Source organism: Manis javanica, chromosome 4 (genome assembly GCF_040802235.1).
Source record: "Manis javanica isolate MJ-LG chromosome 4, MJ_LKY, whole genome shotgun sequence".
Classification (NCBI taxonomy): Eukaryota; Metazoa; Chordata; class Mammalia; order Pholidota; family Manidae; genus Manis; species Manis javanica.
In genome coordinates this window covers 140,239,200-140,262,807 of record NC_133159.1, presented here as the reverse complement: position 1 = coordinate 140,262,807, position 23,608 = coordinate 140,239,200, and the positions used below count along the sequence as shown (strand labels likewise).

Below are 23,608 nucleotides of genomic sequence, written 5' to 3'. Positions count from 1 at the left end.
CATTCTCTCACCTTTCTCTGCTAACACTATGAACTTATCTTTGGTTACATCTGTCTTCACTCTGCCCCACTCTGGTGAAAGAAATGATCTTTCCTGCCAGGAGTAGAGTCCACCCCCAAATCTGATCATTTGGTCACTTTTCTTTCTACCCCTTGCCCGAGTGCCATCATTTATTGCCAGCATCCCTTCGTCCGTAATCTCTTAGTCTTTGGGGATTTCCTTTGCAGTCTATGAATGCATGTACATTTCTTAGTGACCCGATCCTCTCCAGTTACTGCCATCTCTCCTCCCTTCGGTCAAATGTTTCTTGGAAGAATAATTTATCCTTAGAGTCTGGCAAATTCTCACTTCTCATTTACTTTGCAGCTAGTGGTGTCAGTCAGCAGCTCAGGCAAAGAGCACACTAACATTTTCCGAAAACTAGGTGCATTGGGCATTTTGCATTCCTCCTGTTTGTTCTCTGGACCATCTGACAGCATTGATCATTTCTTCTTGAAGCTCAAAATACTCTTCCATTTCTCTTACCTCTGAGCTTTCCTCCTTCCTCTATTTTGCTGGTGGGTTTTCCTCTGCTTGCCCTTTACATCCAGCGCTCACAGGGTTCACCCAGGCCACTGCCTCTTCTGATCCAGACTATCTAATTGTCTTCTGCCCCACTCTGGCTTTAGGCTGAGGATTCCCAAACCTTTATCTTCAACTGAGACCATCCCCCTGTGTGTTGTGTACACATCAGTATGTCCCATGGATACACAACATTATTTTAACCTGCCTCCAGTCCTTCACACACAGACACATGCCTCCTCCTGAGGGCTCCATTCCAGGTAATGATTCCACTGTCCCTGCTGTGTGATTCAGAGAGACCCTGGGATGCACTCCTTTCCCCACCTTTTCAGTTCATTGACACATCCTGCATTCTGTCAAAGATCTCTCCCTTTCTCTTATCCCATCTCCTTGTATATGCCTCTACTACTACAGCTAATTCTTGCTTCCAGCCTAGCCCTTGCAAATTGTTCTCCATACTGCTTACTGCCATAATGCACACTCCCAGAGGTTAATGAGATCACAAACCCAACTGCCTGAATCCCTAATTGTGTCCCATTACTTACAGGATAGAGTCCATATTCCCTATTCCTCACTATGAGATACAAGGTTTTTGATGGCTGCTGCCTTACTTGTACCTTTATTCACCTCCACCAACCAAGCATTTTCTAGTTCCTTTAATGCCATGGTGCATGCTGTTTGTTGTTTCTTGAAAATTCCTTTAACTCTTGGCTTGCTGGTAAATTCCCATTTACTCCCACATCAGGATGTATGGCACCTCGTTTAAGAAGTCATCTCTGCAGTGATTGCAACGGGGTATTATGTGGTGGGGACTTGATAATATGGGTTAATGTAGTAACCACAATGTTGCTCATGTGAAACCTTCATAGGATTGTATATCAATGATAACTTAATAAAAAAATGTCATCTCTGATCACCCCTCCACCCCTGAGGAGCGATCATTTCCATCTTTGTAACTACCCCCCATGCAGTGTACAAACCTCCATTAAAGCATTGATCACTCTGAAATTTCAATTTTTAGTTTTACGTTTCTAGTCCTCCTGTTGGACCATGAACTCTTTGAGGGTAGGTACTCTATCTTACTAACACTGAAAACAGCAAGGCATTGGATTCAGTAAAAGGTTGTGTGTATGGGTGAGCAGAGATCGACAGCAGTTAGAGAGTCACCCACAGCCTTGGACTCAGGGCTGCCCTGTTACTCTCCTTCCCCCACCTCATGCAGCTAACTGACATATCCTGCTAATTCTGCCAAAGAGCTGTCTGTCCCTTTTTGGGACAAGCTCAGGTGGCCAAGCGGTAGTTTTGGTGAAATCCCTAGGTTTACTTTTACCTGTGCCTTCCCAGAGAAACTGTAGCTAAAGCATTGTTAAAATGCTGGGAGCAACAGCTAATGTTTGGTTCATGCTCTACAGCCTAGAGAATGTCCAGATGAGAATGAAGTACAGAAAGGTGGTGACTTGTTAGAGGGAGGGAACACAGCTCTTTAGCACAGCAGGGCTAACATTCCTTATTCAGAGGGCTACTACTCTATTTTGTCTCTATTTTCTTGCCAAGAAAGAACTTATTTAACTGCTCCTTATTATTCTATGTGAATTATTAATTGGAAGTATGGCAGATTAAGTCCCTATCTTCTGGGAACTTAAGAGTCTTTGGACAAGTAATAGTGAGCCAGAGAAAAATGTTTCTGATGTGTAGGAAATGGAACAAGTATGTGGTTAGTGAAGATTTGAATATGTTGTGTGTGATTCACTCATTCCATAGTCCTTATTGAGCTACCTGTGTGCTGGGCACTGATAATGTCACGGTCCCTGTTCTCAAGGGGGTCACAGGCAAGTGGGGGAGGCAGCTGTTCATCACACACACCTACAAAAATGAATTAAGCATATCACGGTGTATTGGAGACAATGATTGGAAACTAAGAAGGCCCTGGAGTAGTCTGAGGCCTAAGGTTACAGCTGTGTGAACCAGGAAGCTCCTTCCCCCTACAGGACCTCTTTCTTTTCCTCTGTAAAATGACCAAGGTTGAACCAAGTGGTTTCTTCATTCCTTCCAGCTTACCACATCTTTTAACTATGATTTAACAAAGGCACTTTCAGTGAGTCAGAGGAGGCAGAGCAGAAAGTACCATTCTTTTGTGTGAAGAGATTATTGAGTAATAATAACACTAAATGTTTCATTTGTTATCTTTGTTAAGTGAAAAATTCTGGCTCACAATGTCCATATTGCCTACCTCAGTCTACTGAGAAAGACACACTCTTACTACTGTTATCACAGCAATGCTTGGCTTTTTAGTGGACCCTCTTGCAGTCTTTACGTTATTCTGGCATGTGAAGGATTGCATGTTTTATGTTCTGTGATCTTAAGTTGTCAGCCTCCTTGACCTAGTACCTGTATTTGATACGTAAATAATCCAAAACTTCTTAATAAACCCACAGAGACACTGATTGACGAGAAGCAACTGTTTGTTGAGCATCTGCTATGTGCATGACACTGCTAGGCTACTGTACATATATGAATGAGTAGTCCCTGCCCTCAGGAATTTTTAGTTTAGCGTTATGAAACAAAGGGTAAGTGTATCTGTGCAAGAAACTTGTTATAGTTGCTGTAAGAGAAGTTTATGTAGGATTGGAGGAGGTGCAAATGCGAGAGTAGTTCTTTCTGCTGGATGATGTGAGGGGAAATCAAGGGTCAGTAGCATGGTATAGGAAAGGGAACATCAGTTTTATAGTCAGAAGACCTGGGTTTTCAGCATCTCAGTTCTCTATTAGCGGTGTGACCTTGATGTCTTTGAGCCTAGTTTGCTTCATCTGTATTAAAGAAATAATACGTCTTTCCCATGACAACAGTGAGTGTGGGATCATATGCATATGTATGTGTGTGAATGTATATGTCCATGCATGCATGATGAAGTGCTGTCTGTCTGAGCTCTAGCAGCAAGGTCATGTTCCTGAATAAGGTGGGTGTTAGGCCACTTATAATTGCTAAAGCAAAAAATTTTATGTGAAATTAGATCTCAGTTAAACCCAAGCAGGGATCAGCAACCTTTAAAAGGTAGTATGCATGCCAGCTTGGCAGCCATTGTCCTGGCTGACCTGGTGTCTATACCCACTTACTACGGGCATCAGCAAATGAGGTAGAAGAGGCAAACATGTTCTCACCTCAGCTCTGGAGGCAGGTGTGGAGTGAGTGCTCCTGCTCACCTGTGTCCTTGGGAATGGGGACACAGTAGAGGTGTGTACTAACTCTGACCTTTTCCCTTTCCTCCCTTGCACCAGATTGCATCATGTGGGCAACCTGCTGTAACTGGTTTTGCCTGGATGGACAGCCTGAGGAGGTCCCACCGCCCCAGGGGGCCAGGACGCAGGCCTATTCCAACCCTGGGTACAGTTCCTTCCCTTCCCCAACAGGCTCGGAACCAAGCTGCAAGGCATGTGGGGCCCACTTCGCGAGCACGGCCAGGAAGGTGAGTGCGGACTTTTCGGCCTGCTTGGCTGTTGTGACCTCAGGCCCTGGGGTAGACCTACTGGCCCCTCTATAAGGCCTGCTGCCAGGCTTGGCTTCTGCAATGCTGGTAACCCAGACCTGTTCTGAAAGGCTAAGGGATTAAGGGAAAACTAACCAAACAAAAGCAAAGCATCTCCGTATAGGTTTGGAGCCAGATAGACAAGAATTCATATATCAACTTTGCCAGTTGTATGACTTAACCTTTCTTGAGATTCATTTTAATTTTCCCCATCTGAAAAGTGGGGATATAATGGTTGTACTCGCCTCCTAGTGTTGTGAGAATAAAAAGAGATAAGCTACAAAGGGAGCCCAACATGATGCTTGGAACACTCATTTCTTTCATCAGCTGCTGCCATACAAAGCCTGACTGCAGATTAATTTCTTCTTTTCATTGAAAGCAATGTCAAGGACATCTCAGGTACATCCAGGCCCTAACAGACAAAACTGGGGCTTATGTACTATAGTGGAATGAGAGGTAGTGGTTACACTGGAAATGTGTGGTAGCCATGTCTTCCGGATAAGCAAGCAGCAAGTAAAATTACTGACTGGGTAACAGTGTGTGGCCATGGCCTATGCCTTTGTCAGGGCCCAGAGGCAGCATGTTCTCTGTGGTCAGGCACGACTGGGGCCAGAGGTGAAAGGTGAGCCCTGACCTAAAGAATGAATTCCTGTGTTCTGCATCCTTCTGCAGAATGAGAGGTTTGCTGCCCAGCATGTGACATTAAAATGGTAATAATCGGAAATTTGAGAGGAAAAAACACTTCTTCACCTATCTGCTCTATGCCAGAGACTGTTTGAAGCAATTTAAGACTTTTTGCTTCATTTAATCCACACAGTAACTCTGTAAGAGGTTTTAGGGTCCCTAAACTCCCCTTTTCCATGTGAGAAACTAAGGCTTAGAGTTCAGTAGTTAAAAAGGAAATTGTATGTGTCAAGTTATTGACAAATAACCTAAGAGATATTGAACTGCTCATTTTTTTCCCCTCCATTGTAGCATCCTGAGATCACATAGCTATTAAATAGCAGAGGCAGGATTCAAACCCAGATCTTTGACCCTCAAGCTATTGCTCAGAAGATACTCCACGTGTCAGAATTTCTGCCACTTGAAGTGCTGACCACCCACGCTTTTGTACCTGTAAGATCACAGCAGATTGGTGTTTTGCCTTGTAGGCTGTGGTGTGGCACAGGGAAGGAGGGCATATGGCAGGCCTTTGTTGTGATGTGTTGGTGCCCCGGCCACTATGAGAAAGTCAGCCAGAAAGGCTGTTTCAGGTGGCCAGGGAGCTGGGGCTTGGAGGGCAGAGATACCCCTACTTTTACACTTACACTGAAAAGTTGAGTCAGTAGACTGAGACTGAAACAGAGAGTAGAAGGAACTTGGAGCCTCACAGCCTTAGTCCTCTCAGTGATGGAGACGGGGTGGAGTTGGATGGAAGGAAGACTGTAGGGTGCTTGTCACACGCCAGGCACTGAGCTTGGCATTTCAAATGCATTATCTCAGTGAATCCTTGCAACAGCCTAGGAAAAATGTATTATTATTTGTTACCATTTACATATGACAAAATTACTCTATTATCTAAGGAAGTAGTTTCAAGGACTCCTCAGTTGTTGTAATCAAGAGTGTTGGATAGGGAAACATCTTGCTGTTTTCATTATTTTGCATCGTGAGAAATGCTAGAAACAGTGCAGGTAGACGTGGCAAAGTAATTGGCAAGAAAGGAATAGGAAGGACCTTTGATTAAATGAGGCTGCATAAATTTGCAGTAGGTTTGTTTGTTGTATGACTTAACCTTTCTTAAGATTCACTTTCCTCACCTATAAAGTGGGGATATAATGGTTGTACTCCTCTCCCAGTGTTGTGAGAATAAAATGAGAAAAGCCACAAAAGGAGCCCAATATGATGCTTGGAACACAGCAGGCACTCTCTGTTTTAAACATTAGTGGAAATAGAGAAAGAGCACAAAGGACAATGATTGTGATCCAGGCTTGTGGATCAGCATGTTAAAATAAGCATGTTAGAAACTTGAAGAATGAGAGGATCTAGGAATTCTTGACACTTCCCAGCTGGAAGAGAGGATGTGAATGAGCAAGAAAACTGCCCCAGCAAAAGGTGAGGTGGAGATGGGAAGACGCTTTACTTTTCTTTATAGTGCTTGTTACCACTGATTTAAATATGTTCGTGCAATTCCTGTGTTCTCAGATGGTATACAGAGCAGGGATTTTGTTCATCGCTTTATCCCCAGTGTCTTGAGCAGTGACTGACACGTAGTAGATAAGCAATACATTTTTAAAAAATGATTGAATGGACAATTGAGTTGAACAGTTTGAAAAAGAGGAAGTAGGCCAGAGAGTTTCTATTTTCATTATTTATGGCTGACAAGTTCATGCTGAAGATTTTCATTTCACTGGTAAGAGGCCAATTCCTTACCAGCAGCTAGAGGTTGTAGCTTTCTGGAGAGGGAGCTAAGACATAGGCCTTCCTTCAAGGAGCTTACTATCTGGTAAAGGAGGCCCATGTTTACAAAGAACTAATAATAGCTGCATACACATCTAGTACTAGGGAATCATGCATTGTAAATTGAGGCATTAGATGATAATTCTAGCTGAATGAAGAAAGGTTGATAGATTTGCAAAGCAGTGGCTGCAGTAGAGGCACTGGATATGGGGCAAGTGCAAAGTGTATTTGGGAACTATGAGTGTCCTATTTGGCTGGAGTGCAGGATACTTGGGAAGTTAGGGTGGAACAAAGTTGGGATCAAGTGATGAAGGGCTTACTGGCTGCCCCAGAAAGGAGATTCTAGCTCTCAGACTTTTGGACAAAGGAACGACCTGACCAGTCCTCTTCAGGTAGTAGGTGTGGCTCGTTAGGAGGGTGGTTTGATGGAGCAGTAGGAGTAGTTCCATGGGAGCTTTTACATACCTGGCAAGCAGTCAGTTAATCTGACCCTGGTCTTGGGTGGTGACTTAAGGCTGGTGACTTAAGGCTGACATAGGTACCATTAGTGAGCAACTCTTCATGCCAGGTCTTGTGAAGGAGTGGTTGTCAACCTGTGAGATCAGGTGCTTAGCTGCTAAGATGCAAGGGCACACAGCAGAAGAAGGCAGGTGAAATATAAGAGGAGCAGGTCACATTGAAGATCACAGGAAATTGGCCTGGTGCCTAGGAGCAGGGTGGTGCTTAAAATAACAAATTTTTTTCCTATCGATTGACAAATGAAGTACTGAATATCTACTGTGTGTTGGGCATTGCCTGGGCTCGAAGGACAGAGATGCAAAAGGTTGTCCCTATTTAGCAGGGAGCTTGCACTCTGATAGAAAGATCGGGGCAAATACAGAGCCACACACAGAGGCAAGAAAAAGCTTGTGTAGCAAGAAGAGCTTTTGTGGGAGAAGAAAAGTTCCAGTTTGGATGGTAAAAGATTGTTACTGGTACATTTTCTTGCTAGAAAAGCATGAATTAATTTTGTATAATTCACAGTAAGTTCTGTGAATATTAAGGATGTTTTCTCCTGTGAGAAATTTCCATTTGTAATTTCATGCTTAAGTGGATCAGCATTATCCAAAGGGTTTGGCAAATGACAGCCACAGGTTTTAAAATGTCTTTTCTAGAAGTGGTTGAATTGAAATGATTATGTGGCTGGAGCCTACTGTCTTTTTCTTTTCTCCATTGCAGTTGGTATTTTCTGAATGCTCGCTGGGTACAAAGTACAGAGAACATTAAGGACTTCATAGAGAGCACATAAGTAACCCTGCCTTACTCGGGTTTCTAGTCTTGAAGAGAAATGGCAGGCTGTAATTTTGTCACAAGCTAACATGCCATCTGAATTGGTAACACTGCATATAGTCAGCAGCAGCCCTGACAGTTTTGGAGGGAGTTTGGCCCCCAGCCTCTTTAGCTGGACCAGTTCAAGGATGAGGAAGAGGTTGTGCTTGGAAACATGGAAGAAATATTCAAATCTCCGAGGGGGAGAGGGAGGTACCGCTTGGCAGCAGCTACTCCACAGTCATAGATGCTGGCATAAACTCAGAGATGAGGCTAAGGGGAAAGGAATAAAAGGGAACTGTGTTACGTTTTTGTGAGTGCCTCCCTTATGTCAAGGTTTTATATACATTAGCTTGTGGTAGAACTTAGAAGCAGGCTGGCCATCTGACTTTGCTGGTGAGGAATCTGTTGCTCTGGGAGGTTGTCTGTTTTGCACAAGTTCCCTAGCTACGAAGTGGCCAGCCAGGCCTTAATCGTTTCTCCTCCCAGTGGGCTGCAAGAAGGAATGCCTATAGGAAGGATGGTGAGGACAGGGGGCTGGTAGGGTGAGTATGGGCCTGGCCTGCACCAGGGAGTGTGGGTGGGGAGGTGGTAGGAATAAGAGAAGAGCAGAGTAGCCCCGGGGAGCAACCCATAGGGCACCCTTGATGCGCGGTTTCTGTCTGTGGCGCCCATCAGCTCTCAGATGCACATTTGCTTGTACTCATGACATTTTTGCAGGCCAAGATATTGTTTGATTTTTGTTGGCTCTGCTAATTCATCTTTCACGCTACCTTGTTACTCAGTTGTTTTTCACCATTTGCTAGAATTACACATGCGTGTTTCCTCTGCGCATTCTGCCTACATTTGTTGGTAGTCATTTCTTTTCCTGTGTTGTCTCCTGCTTCTGCAGACTGGGGTTTTAGCCTCGAGCACTATCTTACTCCTTTAGGGTATCTTTTTAGATGTAGGCTGACTTCAGAGTCCCTGGTTAGCTGGGGGTACACAGAAGTTCGGTTGCTGTGTTTGCAGTCTGATCTTGTGACCAATGAGCCACACATGAAGAAAGAAAGTTGTTCAGATCTGGCTAATTGAGCAACTCAGGGCTTTCTAATGTGTCAGGCTAGGTCTTGTCAAATTGCATTGACTTAGGTAGTGTTCCATGTCAGGACTTACAGCTTTATGACATTGAAGCCTCTTCATTTCACTATCAGTCATCTTAAACACATTTCATTTACCAATATAAAAGGCTTTAGATATGAATGGACCCCCCAAATGCCCCTCAAAACCCATTTTCCACCTGAGTGGCTGCTGGTCCCAGATCTGTATGCTGTGTACATTCTGATGCTAGTGACAACGTGCATCCATTTAAGTCAGTCGCTGACCACTTTATTATCTGGCTATAATTGTGTAGAGAATGAGGGAGCTTGATATGTGCCCTTCCATAATGCCTTCAAAGTATTAATAGTCAAAAGTACATAGTAAATATTGTGCCCATTTCCTTTTACTACATGAATTACAGACAAAACTACCTACCTCAGCTATGCAGAATTTTACTTCAGCTCATGCAGAATGCCTGTGATTTCAACTATGAGAGTCTAAGTTAGCCTAAGTAGCTTTCTATATTTAGAAAAGGGGCAGGAATATTTAGGTCAATACTTAAGTCACCATAGGATGGATCGTTTTTAACTTCTTTGAAGGATTAATGAGTGTGCCCTGTAGGACCATCCCAGCATGCCCAGGAGTTACCTATCCTGTGGGAGCATGGCCTGCTCCTGGCTGGAATGGAGCCCAGTCAGATGTCACTGTGCTCACTCAGCCTATGGGGCGAGAAGTTAAATTTGCTTTCTGTGAGTTGAGCAAGCCTCCGTGTTGTGTTGTCTATGACTGTGGAGTAGCTGCTGCCAAGCAGTAACAACTTGACTGCTAGGTGCTCTCATTGCCTGGCTGTGACACTGTACTTTCACAAACGAGAGCTCCATAATCATGTCCAGTGGGCCTCCTATAGCTGTCTAAATATTTATCTTGGGTGTGCTCTTATGCCCCACTGAATTCCCAGCACTCTGAGTGAGGCAGCCTGGGCACCAGCCTCTGTGGATGAGGCTCTGGGCTGGGTGGAGGTGGAGAGCCAGGCCCTTGACTCGGTGCTGCTCTAGGCTTGAATGGGAGTAAGTGAGGCAACATGGCTTGGTGAAAAGAGCATGGCTGTGGACACTGAACTCTAACAGACCTTGAGTGTGGATCCCAGCTCTGCTTTTACTGCCTACCCTTGAATATGATAGTCTCACTAGGCCTTGGTTGCTCTGTTAAACATGGAGGTACGCAAATACCTACTTTGCGGAGTTGCTCTGAGAGTTGAAATGACAAGCTAGGCATAGCTCTAGCACATAGTAGCCCTTCAGTAAGTTTAATAATAGTAGCAACCATCGCCATAAGCTTTTTATGCATTTGCTTTCTTATCAGCAGTAAGCAAAAAGAATCATTGTACAGGATCTGATTCCTGGCTCTCATCATTAACTTGAATTTCTTAGCAATAATAATTAAAACAGTTAAACATGTATTGCAGACTCATGTGCCATGTGTGCTAAATGCATTCTCTCTTAACAGTATTTACTTCATAGGATTGTTGTAAAGATATTACCCCCATTTTACCTCATAGGATTGTTGTAAAGGTGTTACCCCAGGAAACTGAGGGGCAGAGAGGCTAAGTCACACATCCAAGATGATACCACAAGAAATGGAGGGAGGGAGACAATAAATAGGGCCTTTTATTGAAAGCTGGTAGTCTTAATTAATAGCCTCCATTTCTCTATCAGTAAAATGAATAAAGTAAGCCTCAAATGGAATAATAAATGTAATGTCCTGAACATGCGTACACAGATGGTTGCAGGGGGTTTCTGTCACCTCTGAGCAACTTTTAGCTTGAATCTGCAAGGTAGCTTCCACCCTTAGGTAAAGGAGGTAGCTTAGTAAAAGTATGAGTACCTCGAGGAGGTCTCATAACGTTGGCAGCCCTAAACTCCCATCCTGCTGCCCTATTCTCCCAGTCTGACGTGGTTTCCTCTACCTCTTGCTCTGAGCAGCAGACCTGCTTGGACTGTAAGAAAAATTTCTGCATGACCTGTTCAAGCCAAGTGGGGAATGGGCCCCGCCTCTGCCTTCTCTGCCAGCGATTCCGAGCCACAGCCTTTCAGCGGGAGGAGCTCATGAAGATGAAGGTGAAGGACCTGAGGGACTACCTCAGCCTCCATGACATCTCTACCGAAATGTGCCGGGAGAAAGAGGAGCTGGTGTTCTTGGTGCTTGGCCGACAGCCTGTAATCTCCCAGGAGGGCAGGACTCATGCCCCCACCTTGTCCCCGGACTTCCCTGAGCAGCAGGCCTTCCTGACCCAGCCACACACCAGCACGATACCTCCTACCTCACCCAGCATCTCTTCTTCACCCACACAAGCCACCTTCGTTCCCCGAGCCCAGGCTCAGGAAAATCCGCAGGTACGGGCCAGCTGGTTTGCAGTCTCTGCTGCTCTCTGCCTGTTTTGAGGGCTCCTGCCTGCATTGCAGAGTGGGTGTGAGGTTAGGTGTCTGCAGTATGTGGGGCACAAATTTTTGCCTACTGATGCACAAGTGGTTTCTGGATGTCACACTCACATTGATTTTTTTTCCAGAGGTGACAATGCACAGTACTAGGTTTTTTTTTTAGTGGGAGAAACCCATTTGTTTGTTTGTTTGTTTGTTTTATTAAGGTATCATTGACATATACTCTTATGAAGGTATCACAAGAAAAGCAATGTGGTTACTACATTCACCCTTATTATTGAGTCCCCCCCATACCCCATTGTCACAGTACTAAGTTTTTTATGGGTTTTACTAAATATATATTGCAGAAAATTTTTTAAATTCATTGTTCCAGAAATATTTTGAGATTACGCACTGTTAACTCTGCAGACGTAGTTCTGCTCCTATTGCCTTTGTTGTGGGCTTCCTTGGCAGGATGGGGAACTCAGTTTCTTAGTAGCCATCATAAGGCACATGGGGAAAAAAGCACAGAGGGTAAGTGGGGAAACACCATGGCCAAGATGAAGACATTGCTGCTCACTGTTTGGACCAGGGTTGGCAGCTGCCTGACCATCATCCATGGGGCCTGGAAATGGTAAGCCAAGAGGGGCATATTGACTGAGTTATGAGCCAGGGATAGAAAATACAGAAATGAGCAATACATTGCCTCTGCCCTCAGCCCCTCTAAGAAGGAAGGCAGACATGCAAGCTGACTACTGGATCTGAGTGAGGCCTGTGGATTTAATCCTTGTGTAAGGAGTGATGGTGTCCCATAGGTACACTTTAGTACCTCAGTGACCCTTTTGTTTATATGGCTTGGGCAGTAGTTGGTGGATTAGAACCTAGAAGATTGGTTTCCATATTCAAGTTGTCACTGACTCTCTGGTCACCTTGGACAAACTTTGAACCTTTAACAGTGACATGGGTTAGACCATTTTGCTGTTGCCAGGATGCTGGGAGGGTTGACCAGTGTGAAGTTGTGTCTAAAGAGCTCTGAGCTACTCAGACCTGGCACAGTACTAGTGTTGTCAGTTCCCACACAGAATGTGGATGGCTGCTGCCTGTTTATGATCACCTGCTTTGCCAGGACAGGGACCCTGATTCAGCTCTTGACGGCACTGAAGCATAAAGGCCAGTGTCAAAGCACAGTCCACCTGCAGTAAACTCATGTAGCCCCCTGGTTGGCTTGAGCATGTGTTAAAGCCCAGCTGGAGTTTAACTCTCCTAAACTTTGACTGGCTGGCTGCTGGACAGGTTTTACCTCCTTTATGACTTCCTTCCTCCCTTTGCCTTGTTGAGCAATATGAGAAAATTGTTTTTCACAAAGAACCTTCAGGTGGATTTTCCAATGAAAGGAGTAGGTTTTAAGCTTCCTGTTGTTAATCAGAACTTTCCAGACTGTACCTATAGGTTACAGTATGTACCAGATCTCACTGGATATTTTTTGATGTTTTCAGAGGGCTTTCAGGAACGGCTCATGTCCCCTATTCTGGTAAGATCTGCATTTTGCAAGCCACAAAAACAGACATGGGAAAGTTAAGTAACTTTTGCAAAGCTACCTGACAATTATGCAAGTGGTGCACCTGAAATGTGAACCTGAAGTGTTTGCTCCACCAGGGTTCTTTCCTTTACCTTTATTGCCCTACCAATTGTTGCTCAGGGAGGAAGTGTGTGGAAAAAGCAGAATGGACAGATACTACTTGTAGATTTTATTTAGCCAGTGGGCAAACTGAAAAGACAAGAGCATGCTTGCAGTATGAGGTCCACTCTCTCCTTCTCAGTAAAAAAAGACATACAAAAGCTGTCTTACTTAGGAACAGAATAGGCTCTGGAAGACTTGGTAACTCCGAGGTGACCCATGAGGCCACTGGAGACCACATTTACATAAAGCAGAGAAGAAACTAGAGGTGGTGATGAAGACATTGTTTTGTACATATATGCTGTATGTATGCTCTTACCATTTGGCATTTTTGGTGATGGTAGTGGTGATTTCTACTTTTAATTTCCATTGGAGTTGCTTGCCTCCTAAGTATATTATGCATCTTGATCTGGGATGAGTGGCTGGGGCCAGCAGGTGACTGGTTTCCCATGTTGTCCCTTCATAGGTGTTCTGAGAGTCTAAAGGAAAAGGCCTGTTAGCTCAAAACACCTCTTTGTTCTGGCCTCACACCAAGTCCTTTGCCTGGAGCAGTAGTGGGTGAAGAGGATCTAGTTAAGGTTGTAGCTTTCAGGTGATGGAATTAGGAGACATACAGTTCTGACTACCCTTTGGCAAAGCCCGAAGGAGTACCTAGGAGGAATTTCTGTGACAAGTTAGAATTCTAAGCAGAATGAAACTCCTTAAACTTAGGCATTTGTCTTACATAATAAGTCTTAGGCTAATAGATTCTTAGATGCATTGAAATAGTCATAGTGTGCCCTGCTGGTTGGAGCACATTTCTGGAATATTAAAGCAGTGATTGACCAGAAGGGAGGGCAAGAGTCTGAAAGCTATCTTATCTTATGATGGGAAGACATGGTATGAACAGTTTGGAAGGAAGTAAAGGGCATTGGTCTGAGGGGCAAAACCAGGGATAATGGGTAGAAGGTAAAGGGAGGGCAGTTTGGGAGATCAGAGTTAAAAAAATACTTGATGGCATAGAGAGCAGTCCAGGAGTGGAACAGTGGCACTATCTCCCTTTCATTCAGAGTGTTCAAGCTGAGGCTAAATTGACAGTGAGTGGTGTTGAGTGCCATCTCAGTGATGTGCAAAATTAATGCACTCTTGTTCTAGAGTTGAAATCTATTTGTATTGTTTCCCTGCCTGACAAAGTCAGGATTAGCAGGCTTTTGTGATGCTGTTGTGTGAGACTCCAGATTTCTGGGGGAGATGGGAGTATGTTTTGGACATTGTGTGAGCTGGGAAGAGGTCCATGCTGTGCAAATCCCTAGGGCATCTCAAGATGTGATGGCTCCTTTTTCTTTCCGCAGGCCAATGGCCATGTGGCTCAGGACCAAGAGGAACCTGTCTGCCCGGAGAGCACAGCCAGAGCACCTGCCGAGGATGAGACCCAGGTGGGACCTCTGCCCTTTCATTGGTGTTCTCAGGCTGTTAGGAACCTCTCAGCAGACTCAGGAGTGGAGAGAAAAGAACCAGTCTGTGATGCTAGTCCAGCTGAAATTCTGTCTGCAAGGGTGGAGTTTAGTGTTAGTGTTCCAGATTAATCCTTAAAGCTGTCAGTGTGTTAGTGTGAAGTTGTGAGGTCACAGTGGGGAAAGGAGAGCCTCATGGCGCATTAGTTTCCAGTCTCTTGACTTTCTGAGAGGTGCCAGAGAACAGGCTCTTGATGCTATGGGCAAATCTTGTTTGCTTCTTCTGCTTCTAGCACATAGTAGCCCTTGTTGGGGAGGAGGGAAGACAAGAGGGAATTCAGGCCTCAGCCATGGTGGGGCCAGTCCAGAGGACAAAGCCGTCAGTTCCACGGAGCTGTGGTCAAGGTTGTGCACAGAGGAGTGCTTGCCAGGGAGGTCTGCCTCTACTGTGGACAGCAGAGCTCTCTCCAGGGCAGGGAGAGAGGCCAGAACCATGCTCATTGGTGTCTTGTGCTGCTGTATCTAATCTTCACAGGAACCTCCTGTGGTAGAACAGCCGTCTCTCCTTTATGGAAGGGCAGACAGGCTTAGAGAGGTAACTGGCCCAGTAGTATTCTGAGGGAATCAGAATTCAAAACTAGGGTCATCTGATTCACACTAGTGCCCCTTCTGCTATAATACACCAGTCAGTCAATCTGTGGCTGGCTTGCCTGAGCACAGAAGACGCTGGTCTGCTGTACAATGCAGAGCCCTGTGCGGGCACTCTTCATGCTTCTGGTTGCAACTCTTCCTGAAGCCAGTCATCAAAAGATAGTGTGATGAATGTTCTGAGGCCCTTGGTGAGAACTCATGGGGGTGAGAACTGAGCCCACCCATCTCATCTTTGCCTCCGTAGTCCGTTGACTCAGAAGACAGCTTCGTCCCAGGCCGGAGAGCCTCTCTGTCTGACCTGACTGACCTGGGGGACATTGAAGGTCTGACTGTGCGGCAGCTGAAAGAGATCCTGGCTCGCAACTTCGTCAACTACAAGGGCTGCTGTGAGAAGTGGGAGCTGATGGAGAGGGTGACGCGGCTGTACAAGGACCAGAAAGGACTCCAGCACCTGGGTGAGGGCTGTCTGGGTGGCAGCTGCATGGAGTTCCAGAGTGCTTGCTGTCAACTCTTAAGCATGATAGTATTGACCTAATTTCAATGCTTTTAGCCAAGAAGGGAGTCACCTTACACATTTGCACCATCTATTAATAGCTGTCATTTGGGGTTGAATGCCGGGACCAGGTTAGGCAGTCTGTATGTTTATTTAAGCCTCAGAGCTGCCTATAGAATAGGCATGATTGGCATTCATTCCCTTTTTATGGGAGAGCCCAGATTTGCACTGAGGGTTTCCTGATCTAAGTCCACGGCCTTACCCCCACCACACTCTACTACCTCCAACACTATTTTAAATAGGAGATTAGGAAGCCAATCTTTGCACACATGGTGCGAGGAGAATAGATCTGTTCTGTCTGCACTTGGGCTCTTCCATTTGTTCCTTTCCTAAAGCTTCTACATGGTATCATTTTCAGGTGGTGTCCAGTAAAATATCCACCACCGCCACCGCTGTTACTGATTCATGATAGACACAATAATAATAGTAAAGGCAAAGAAATCCTGCAGAAGAGAAATGTAATTAGCTGTTTTTGAGCTCCACATTTCCCAAAATGATTTTCCCCAGAGTCATCCTCTCCCAACTGATTCAGCTTCTGCGGATCAACATTTTGATTCCTTGCATGCTAACAGTGGTTGAAGTCATATTTCAGGCTCTCCTCTCCCAGTAGCTCAAATTCATCAGAGTTCGGGGATGGCTGAATAGTCATCTGATCAGAGACTCATTCTTCCCTTTGGGATTATCTCCAGAACTCCTCAGAGTTGGGAGGCCCTGGGAATAGGAAAGGAGGCTCCACCAGGGGACTCCGGCCAGACTCTGTTGCTGACTGGAAAGGACTGTCCTTTCTGACTTCGATGCTGACTTCAAAAGCAATAGAAAAGGATGTTGTGCATATGCAGTATCCTTCCTGCTTGGCAGTTTTGTTCATGTAGACCAGTGGAATCCCTTTTTCTACAACTAGACCAGTACCAATGGGAGCTGTGAGTTGTCAGCATGTAGAGTGCGGAGGACGGGTGTCTTTGTCTGGGCTCCCAACAAGCCTGCTTTGCAGCAGGGAACTAGAGTTCAGAAATGAACTCTGGATGGCTGGAGACCTTCCTCAAGGCATCACATATTCAGACATCTTCCTTTCTTTCCTTTTCAGTGTGTGGTGCTGAGGACCAAAATGGTATGTACTTGTTTCTGTTTGGGAAACGGCTTGGGCTCTTGGCTCTTCTGCCCTCGTCTGGGAGGGGCTCCCCTTCTTCCACCCTGATTCCTTTCATACCTACGAATCCTGAGCATAGCAGCATCCAGGAAGAGGATGTGGGGGAAATTCATTGAGAACCAGGGCGTCTCAGCATGTTTAGAAACCCCTGTTCTCCTCTCTAAGAAGGGAGAACAGCCACGTTACCTAAGGGCAGGCTGATTTGTGCGCCTCTGGGTTGCCAGAGCTCAGAAGCCGACATTTGTAAAGTATTTAACAAAGTGAGTGGTGGCATGTGTCACATGCAGTTCACTTTTTATACTCCTGGGGCTAAGGCCCTCCCTCCCCTCCAGTTCTCACTCCATTCTGGTCTGAGTGGCGAGGTCTCTGTGTGCACCTTCAGGGAAACCACCTGGGATGTTGAACAGTTTCTGGAACCAACTGAAAAGAAAGGCTGGTAACTTGTGAAAGCCTTGTTTATACAGGGCTTGGCAGCAGTTAGAACTGTTCTGGGGACAGATCAGGAAAAGCGTCACATAGGGTCCTCTCTCTACACAAGATGCATATTCCACTTTAATTGCCACATATCTACTGTGTGTTAAAGAACCCCCACTGGACCTTCAGGTACCCCAAAAATGCACTCCAGGAATCTGGCTGGATCTGGGCATCGTTCTAAAATATGCTCTGCTTTTTTGAAAGCCTCAAGGTTATTTGGTTGTGATCTCTTCCCTGAGTATTTTGAATAGTGCAGGGGGTTGCAAAGCATTTAAAAACTTTTCAGAAGACTCTCCAAATTTTTTATCTAGTGTAAAATGGCCTTTTGCTCAGAATGGGGCAGTCTCTTGGCTGAGCTCTTTTTAGTTCCCCGAGGAGTTCTAGCCCCACTGATACCAAGGTCAGACTAATCCCCTGACATCTTCCTTTCTTTCTCTGACTCTGGGAGAATCCTGGCAACTGAGTTGATGAGTTTATTGTTATTCCCAGGAGAAATAATCAGTATATATTCTATCAATTACTCCAGTTCATCTTAGATTATTTGTATAGTTCAGTCCTTTCCAGATCTTCCGTGTTAGGGCAAACTGCTCCTGAAGGAGGTAAACAGATCTCACTCCCTTGCACAGCCAGCCCACTTCATGTGTTTCTTGGCTTTTTAAATAGCAACAGTATGAGAGAATTCCTCTGTGGAACCATAGAGATGACTGATACTAGTTCCCTAGTCATGGCTGCCAGGTTCAGGCTGCCACTTAAAACATGCTGGGGATGGCTGTGTTTTTGGACATGAAGGTTTTTCTGCATGCAGCTGAACTGGGAGGCTACCAGCCATGTCCACTGAATCTCACCACTTGTACGAGCCAGTTAGCTGCTGGTGAGAACTGTGCACCAAGTGTTTAGTACTGTCTTGATAGACCCTTTCCTCATGCTACTTGCCCAGAAGGCCTGCCTTAAATCCAGGCTCCTCCACGTAGCAGCTGTGTTCTTAGGTGAACCACTTAACTCTTTGGCCTCAGAAGCCTCATCTGTAAAATAAGTAACAAGAGTATCTATTTTCATAAGTTTTTGTGAGGATTCAATGAGTTAAAACATGCAAAGCTCTCAGGACCCTGCCTGGTACCCGTGAGCATTCAGTAAATGTGCACTGTTATCATTGCCTTGGAAGATGGTCTATTTCTCAGACATTTAGAGAACACCTACTGTGTGCCAGCCTGTTAGGGATTCAAAGAGGAATATCTGACCTCAGAGCACATAGTGAATAAATGCTAAGCATTTAACTGTTGAAACTGATTAAATTTGCTGAATTAAGGAGCCCATAGAATAGTGGGGGAAATTAGACTTAAAAATTCTAATCCAGTGTGATGAGCACCCATGGGGGTGTGAATACAATTATGTGGGGGTAGCACAGAAAAGGAGCTGTGATCTCTGCTGGGCCCTTCCACCAGGATGTCTCCTCAGAGGAGGCCTGGAGGTAGATTGGTGGCAGGGGTGCTTATGAGCCTTGGCTTTATAAAATTAAGAGTCAATAAATGTATTAATTTATTAAGCTGACTTACAGCTAAGCCTTGCAATCCTTAATGAACCATACGTTACAGTTCCATTTATATCTAAACTTATCTGAACCAGTTTTACCTTTTCAGCATGTTCTGCCTCAGGGAATAATGAGCCCCATAAGTACCACTCACTCACTATATATTACAGCCTCAGTTGTCTGAAAATTATTTCTTTCAAACTTTGAGGACTTTGCCGTATTTAGTTCTCATGTTCTGGGATGTATCTGAGCTACAAATGTTTAACTCTTCTGCACCTCTGCAAGTCAGGCTGTAGATTCAAACAAGCATCTGGAATTGGTTACTGGGGAAATGTTTTTTGGGAATTCTTTGAAGGAAGTATGTGAATTTGGGGGTTTCTTCACAGTGTGCCTGTTCTGTCCCATCCCCATTCCCCCACTGCTCCATACACTTAGACACTTCTCCTTACTGTCCCCTCTGCCCTGTGTTTGTATAGGGGGAGAAGTGCCACCCAGACTGGAGGAGAACCTGTGCAGGATCTGCATGGACTCACCCATTGACTGTGTTCTACTGGAGTGTGGCCACATGGTAACCTGTACTAAGTGTGGCAAGCGCATGAATGAATGTCCCATCTGCCGGCAGTACGTGATTCGAGCTGTGCACGTCTTCCGATCCTGAGGGCTTGGACTGGCTCCTTCAGTGCCTTACAGAGACATAGCTTGAGGTGTCTGGGCTCAGGATTGGCCCACTTGCAAAGAGGGCAGGCTAACAAGAAAATCTGAAGTGTTCCCCAGACCAGGGCAAGCAAAAATGCTGTGTCACTTCTGTGCATGCCCATCTTGTCATGGGGGTGCACCTTTTGGCTGGCAGAGCCTGAGGCCAATGGGAACAGGTATGATCACGTGGGCAAGTCCATGGGTCAGTAATCTTGATGTGATGATGGTAGTAGATGAAAAGAGGACTTCCATAACTTAGACCATATCTTCCTCTGAGAATCTAAACAGTTTTGCCCATCCTCCTGTTCCCCCACCAAGTCCCCCGCCCCAAGCTGCTTGCCTCCATTTGGCCAATCAGACATCTGGTAGAATGACTTTCCTCTCTAGCACATTTGGATTCATTTTGAATTCATCTCTGGTCTTTCTGGCCTTCTGTACTTTACCTTTGCTAAAGTCTCTTACTATATTGCCTAAAATCTATTTGTTTCTTCAGACCAAAAAGATGTTAGCTTAGCAGACCAATGGTGATCCTCCTTAGGACAGAGTTTGGACCGTAAACTGATTTTTGGTGAGAAATGAAACACGAATGCTATTGAAAATTTTCAGTCATTAAGAGTTGCTTTGTTAAGTGTTGGGATTGGAAGCTCTGTACCGTGATGTGATCTTGGAGGCCAGGAGGGCCATCTGGCTTCTAACCTGCTGAGAAATTTGTCTCTCTATGCAAGAGATGACACACAGTTCACCTCTGCTTTTCTTGGGGCCTGACTTTACACCATCCTTAATTTTAGTTGAGCAAAGGGAAAATGCTGGGTGGAGGCAATGACTTTTTGCCTAACTTTGACTTCTCTAGTGGACAGGAGTCTTAAAACACCTTCCCTTGAAAATAAGTCCCTCTTTCCTATGGAGGTTCTAAACATGGTCTCACTGAAGCATGGAGACTTAGGCAAAGAGCCTTGATCTTCTCTAGCTAAACTTCTCATGAAATTCCTGGAGACAGCATGTAAGGCAGAGCACCTAGGAGTTATCAGAAGGGACTAACCGAGGCTGGATTCAGCTCTTGGGCAGACAGCTGGAAGTCTCACTTCCCCAGGTGAGTGAGGACTCTGTCTCTCTCTCCCATTTCACTTCTCAGCCTACTGAGTTGGGTGCAGGTTAGGAAGCAGCATTCTCTAGTCCCTTTAGGAAGGACCATGTGATGAGTAGGTGATAATTCTTGAGTCCTCTTAGGATCTTTATACCACTAACAAAACAAGACAAGGGACTTAAAGTTTGCTGGAGAAGTTTAGCCAAGCACAAGCACATGCTGTTAAAGAGCTGTGTGCTACCATTAACCACTGGATGAACTATGCAAACCCTAAACACCTGAGGGCCTTGACAGATGCCCCCATGATGCAGCCAAGGTCTTTCAGACTAGATGAACCAATCATGACATTGGAAAGCAGCAGGAAACCTGTAAGGGGACTTGTTTATCAGTGCAGACATACTGAGGTTTTCCCTCCATCTTCAACCACTAATCCCCTCTGGAAGAATGAAGTAATTTCATAAAGTAGTTGTCAGCTAAATACTGGGTAACTTATCTCAACATTATACCAAGTCCTGGATGATTTGATCGGGCTACAGCCTTTGTAGGCATCTGGGGGAAATCAAGAGACTTCTCTGTGAAGGTATCGTCTCACCTTTCTGCTGGATGGTAAATACTATAGTTTACAATGCCTACCAGTTTAGCAAAAGATTTAGCTACTCCTCAGTTGTTTTGTGAAATAGGTTTACATATGTGCAGCTCAGTTAAGATATAGCAATAACTTTGGGGCAAAGTTGGCTCTCTCCCTACTTAAAATTCTCTGCTGAGGCCTTACCTCTCCCTAACTCCCAATTTCCCTCCAAGACATGAATTAAAAATATCCTGATGGTTGGTTAGTGACCTCAGTAAGAATTAGAACTAATGTTACTATGGAGAAAGAAGTTGCCTTTAAGTCTTCTAACTTCTTTTGGTGAAGGTTTCCCTTAGGAAAAACGGTGTTAAATAACCCTGATTTTTGTTTGGTGGTAGGAGGGGGCAGTGGACAGGTACCTTATTATTATACCAAATAAAAGAATTCTAATATCCCATTTCAGTGACTGTCTCACCTAGATAGAAAACATGATTTTTATCCTTGAATGCTCCCTCCTGCCTCTCATAGATCCTTGGTCTTAATTATCATGGAAACATCTAATTCACAATTATTCTGTGGCTTTTGCTGTGATTGTTCTGAGATTTCACTTGAGACTTGTTTTAAAAGACTTGGATAGCTGACTGGTTCATAATGTGTTGAAATGGTTGGATCCAAACTGGTAAGAATGATGTGTACAGGAATTAGTGCTCAATATATATTGTATACATTTGTTGATCTTTTGGATGTAAATGTGTTTCTTCAAGTGGCTTATATTAAGATTCTCTCAGACTTAACTTGGGTGTTAAAGCAAACCCCAAGGTGTATTTTTTGTTACAGAGCTCTGCTTTATAATTTTGTAATAAAGTTTCAATACAGATGCCTGTTTGATCTGGTGGGAGGATGCCAAATGAGGTCTGATAGCCTAAGGCTGACAAGAGTTGATAAATCCCAGGCTGTGTGCACATGGGCGTGCTCTTTAGAGATTGCCTTGGAGATGCTTGGGCCATGTGGCCTTGGTCAAGAAGTCCCTCTTCAATAGATGAAGAAACTGAAGTTTGATGGTGGTGTGACTCGTCTAAGATCTCACAACTCATATGTGGGAGAGGCCATGGGCTGGCCTAGAAGCTGGGTAGGAAAAGAACCAATCCTAAGACCAAATGGAAAGCCAAGTGAGGTCGGTCAAACATTGATAGTGATTTGGTAGAGATGGGCAAGGAATCTGAGGGACAGCTGGTGTGGACAGTTAAATCTTTCAGGTAACCCTCAGAGATGGATGGTAGTTTCTAGATACAGCTATATAGTAGTTGGAGTGTGGTTCAGAGGCTGGCCCAGCCTCGTGGGCAGTCTAGAGTGTTGTCTGCCACCTGTACACCTCCCTGACCAGGTGCCTAGGTGAGGGGGCTCCTGAAGAGTACAGCCTTTGGGAGAGCTATATTGTATGTAGATCTTCCATGTGACCAAGGAGAGGAAGGAATATGGCCCAAAGGGCATAAAGACTGGAGGCTGAGCCACAGCGCTTTGTCCTCACTGGTCTGGGTGGCTGTCCTGTTGAGCACACAGGATGGCTGCTTGTCTGCTGCCAACCAGTGGCTTGTAAACAAAGGCTCAATGGGGGCAAACCTCCAGTATTCTGGGCAGGTGTAAGATACTGCTGCTTAGGATCTGTGGAAATACACAAAAAGATGTAAAACTGTGTATATAGTATAATCTCAGCACCAAAGAAAAAAGTGTCAGATTGAGGAATAGACAAAACACCTTAAACAGTGAATTGAAGATAGTAGCCAGCAAGGCAGGGAAGGGCCAAAGGGCTGAGCTCATTACTGATGATCCCCTGCAGCTGGCAGGGCCCCTTTGCTGTGAGGGTGCACCTCAGGGTAAGTGACCAGTAACAACAGGTGGGGCTGGGTCTAGGTCAGCTGAGCTGGAAGGCAGTGCCAATGTTCTTTGGCAGAAACCTGAGGGGAGAGCCTTGCTCTGCTGCCTGTCCAGTGGCTTGAGTTGAGGAGGCTGGAGAGGGGGGTGGAAATTCATGTGGGTCAGTGATCAGAGGAGGAGCATTTTTTCTCCAGAGAATAGAATAAAAGAATGTCTTACTCTCAATGCTGAAGCCAGACAGAATGGTGCCTGTTCAAAAACACTAAAAGTTCTGGACTAGAGTCAGGGCATCTCTAGTTCCTGCCCCTTCCTCCCAACACATTTTAACCAACAGGTGGAAACCAGGTCAATCAGGGTAAGCTGGCCTCCAAACTGACTGGCAGGCAGCCTCTTAGAGGCCCAGACACTCAAGTCTGCTCCAGAAGTTGAATCACATTAACCTAACTCACAGCGGACAAAGCAAGCTTGCCACTTTGATAAGGAAAAAGAACTGACCCTCAGGAGTTAACAGGACTGAGGACACAGATGCCAGTCTATAACCAGATGGTGACCTGAGCAGCCTGCACTCAGACCTGCATGCAGATGTGAGCTGGTGG

General features: G+C 45.1%; 1 protein-coding gene across 8 annotated transcripts in view; it reads left to right on the top strand.

The window, feature by feature from the left end:
* Positions 1 to 22,014, top strand: part of RFFL (ring finger and FYVE like domain containing E3 ubiquitin protein ligase) — an 89,813-nt gene extending 67,799 nt beyond the window's left edge. For all 8 annotated transcript variants that reach the window (XM_073235169.1, XM_037008449.2, XM_073235166.1 and 5 more), the window contains 6 exons: positions 3,837 to 4,024; positions 10,891 to 11,301; positions 14,335 to 14,418; positions 15,332 to 15,542; positions 16,725 to 16,748; positions 19,266 to 22,014. In XM_073235169.1, coding sequence (XP_073091270.1) covers positions 3,845 to 4,024; positions 10,891 to 11,301; positions 14,335 to 14,418; positions 15,332 to 15,542; positions 16,725 to 16,748; positions 19,266 to 19,447 — 1,092 coding nt within the window. In that variant the 5' untranslated portion in view covers positions 3,837 to 3,844 and the 3' untranslated portion in view covers positions 19,448 to 22,014. The remainder of the gene's footprint in view (positions 1 to 3,836; positions 4,025 to 10,890; positions 11,302 to 14,334; positions 14,419 to 15,331; positions 15,543 to 16,724; positions 16,749 to 19,265) is intronic.
* The last annotated feature ends 1,594 nt before the right edge of the window (positions 22,015 to 23,608 follow it).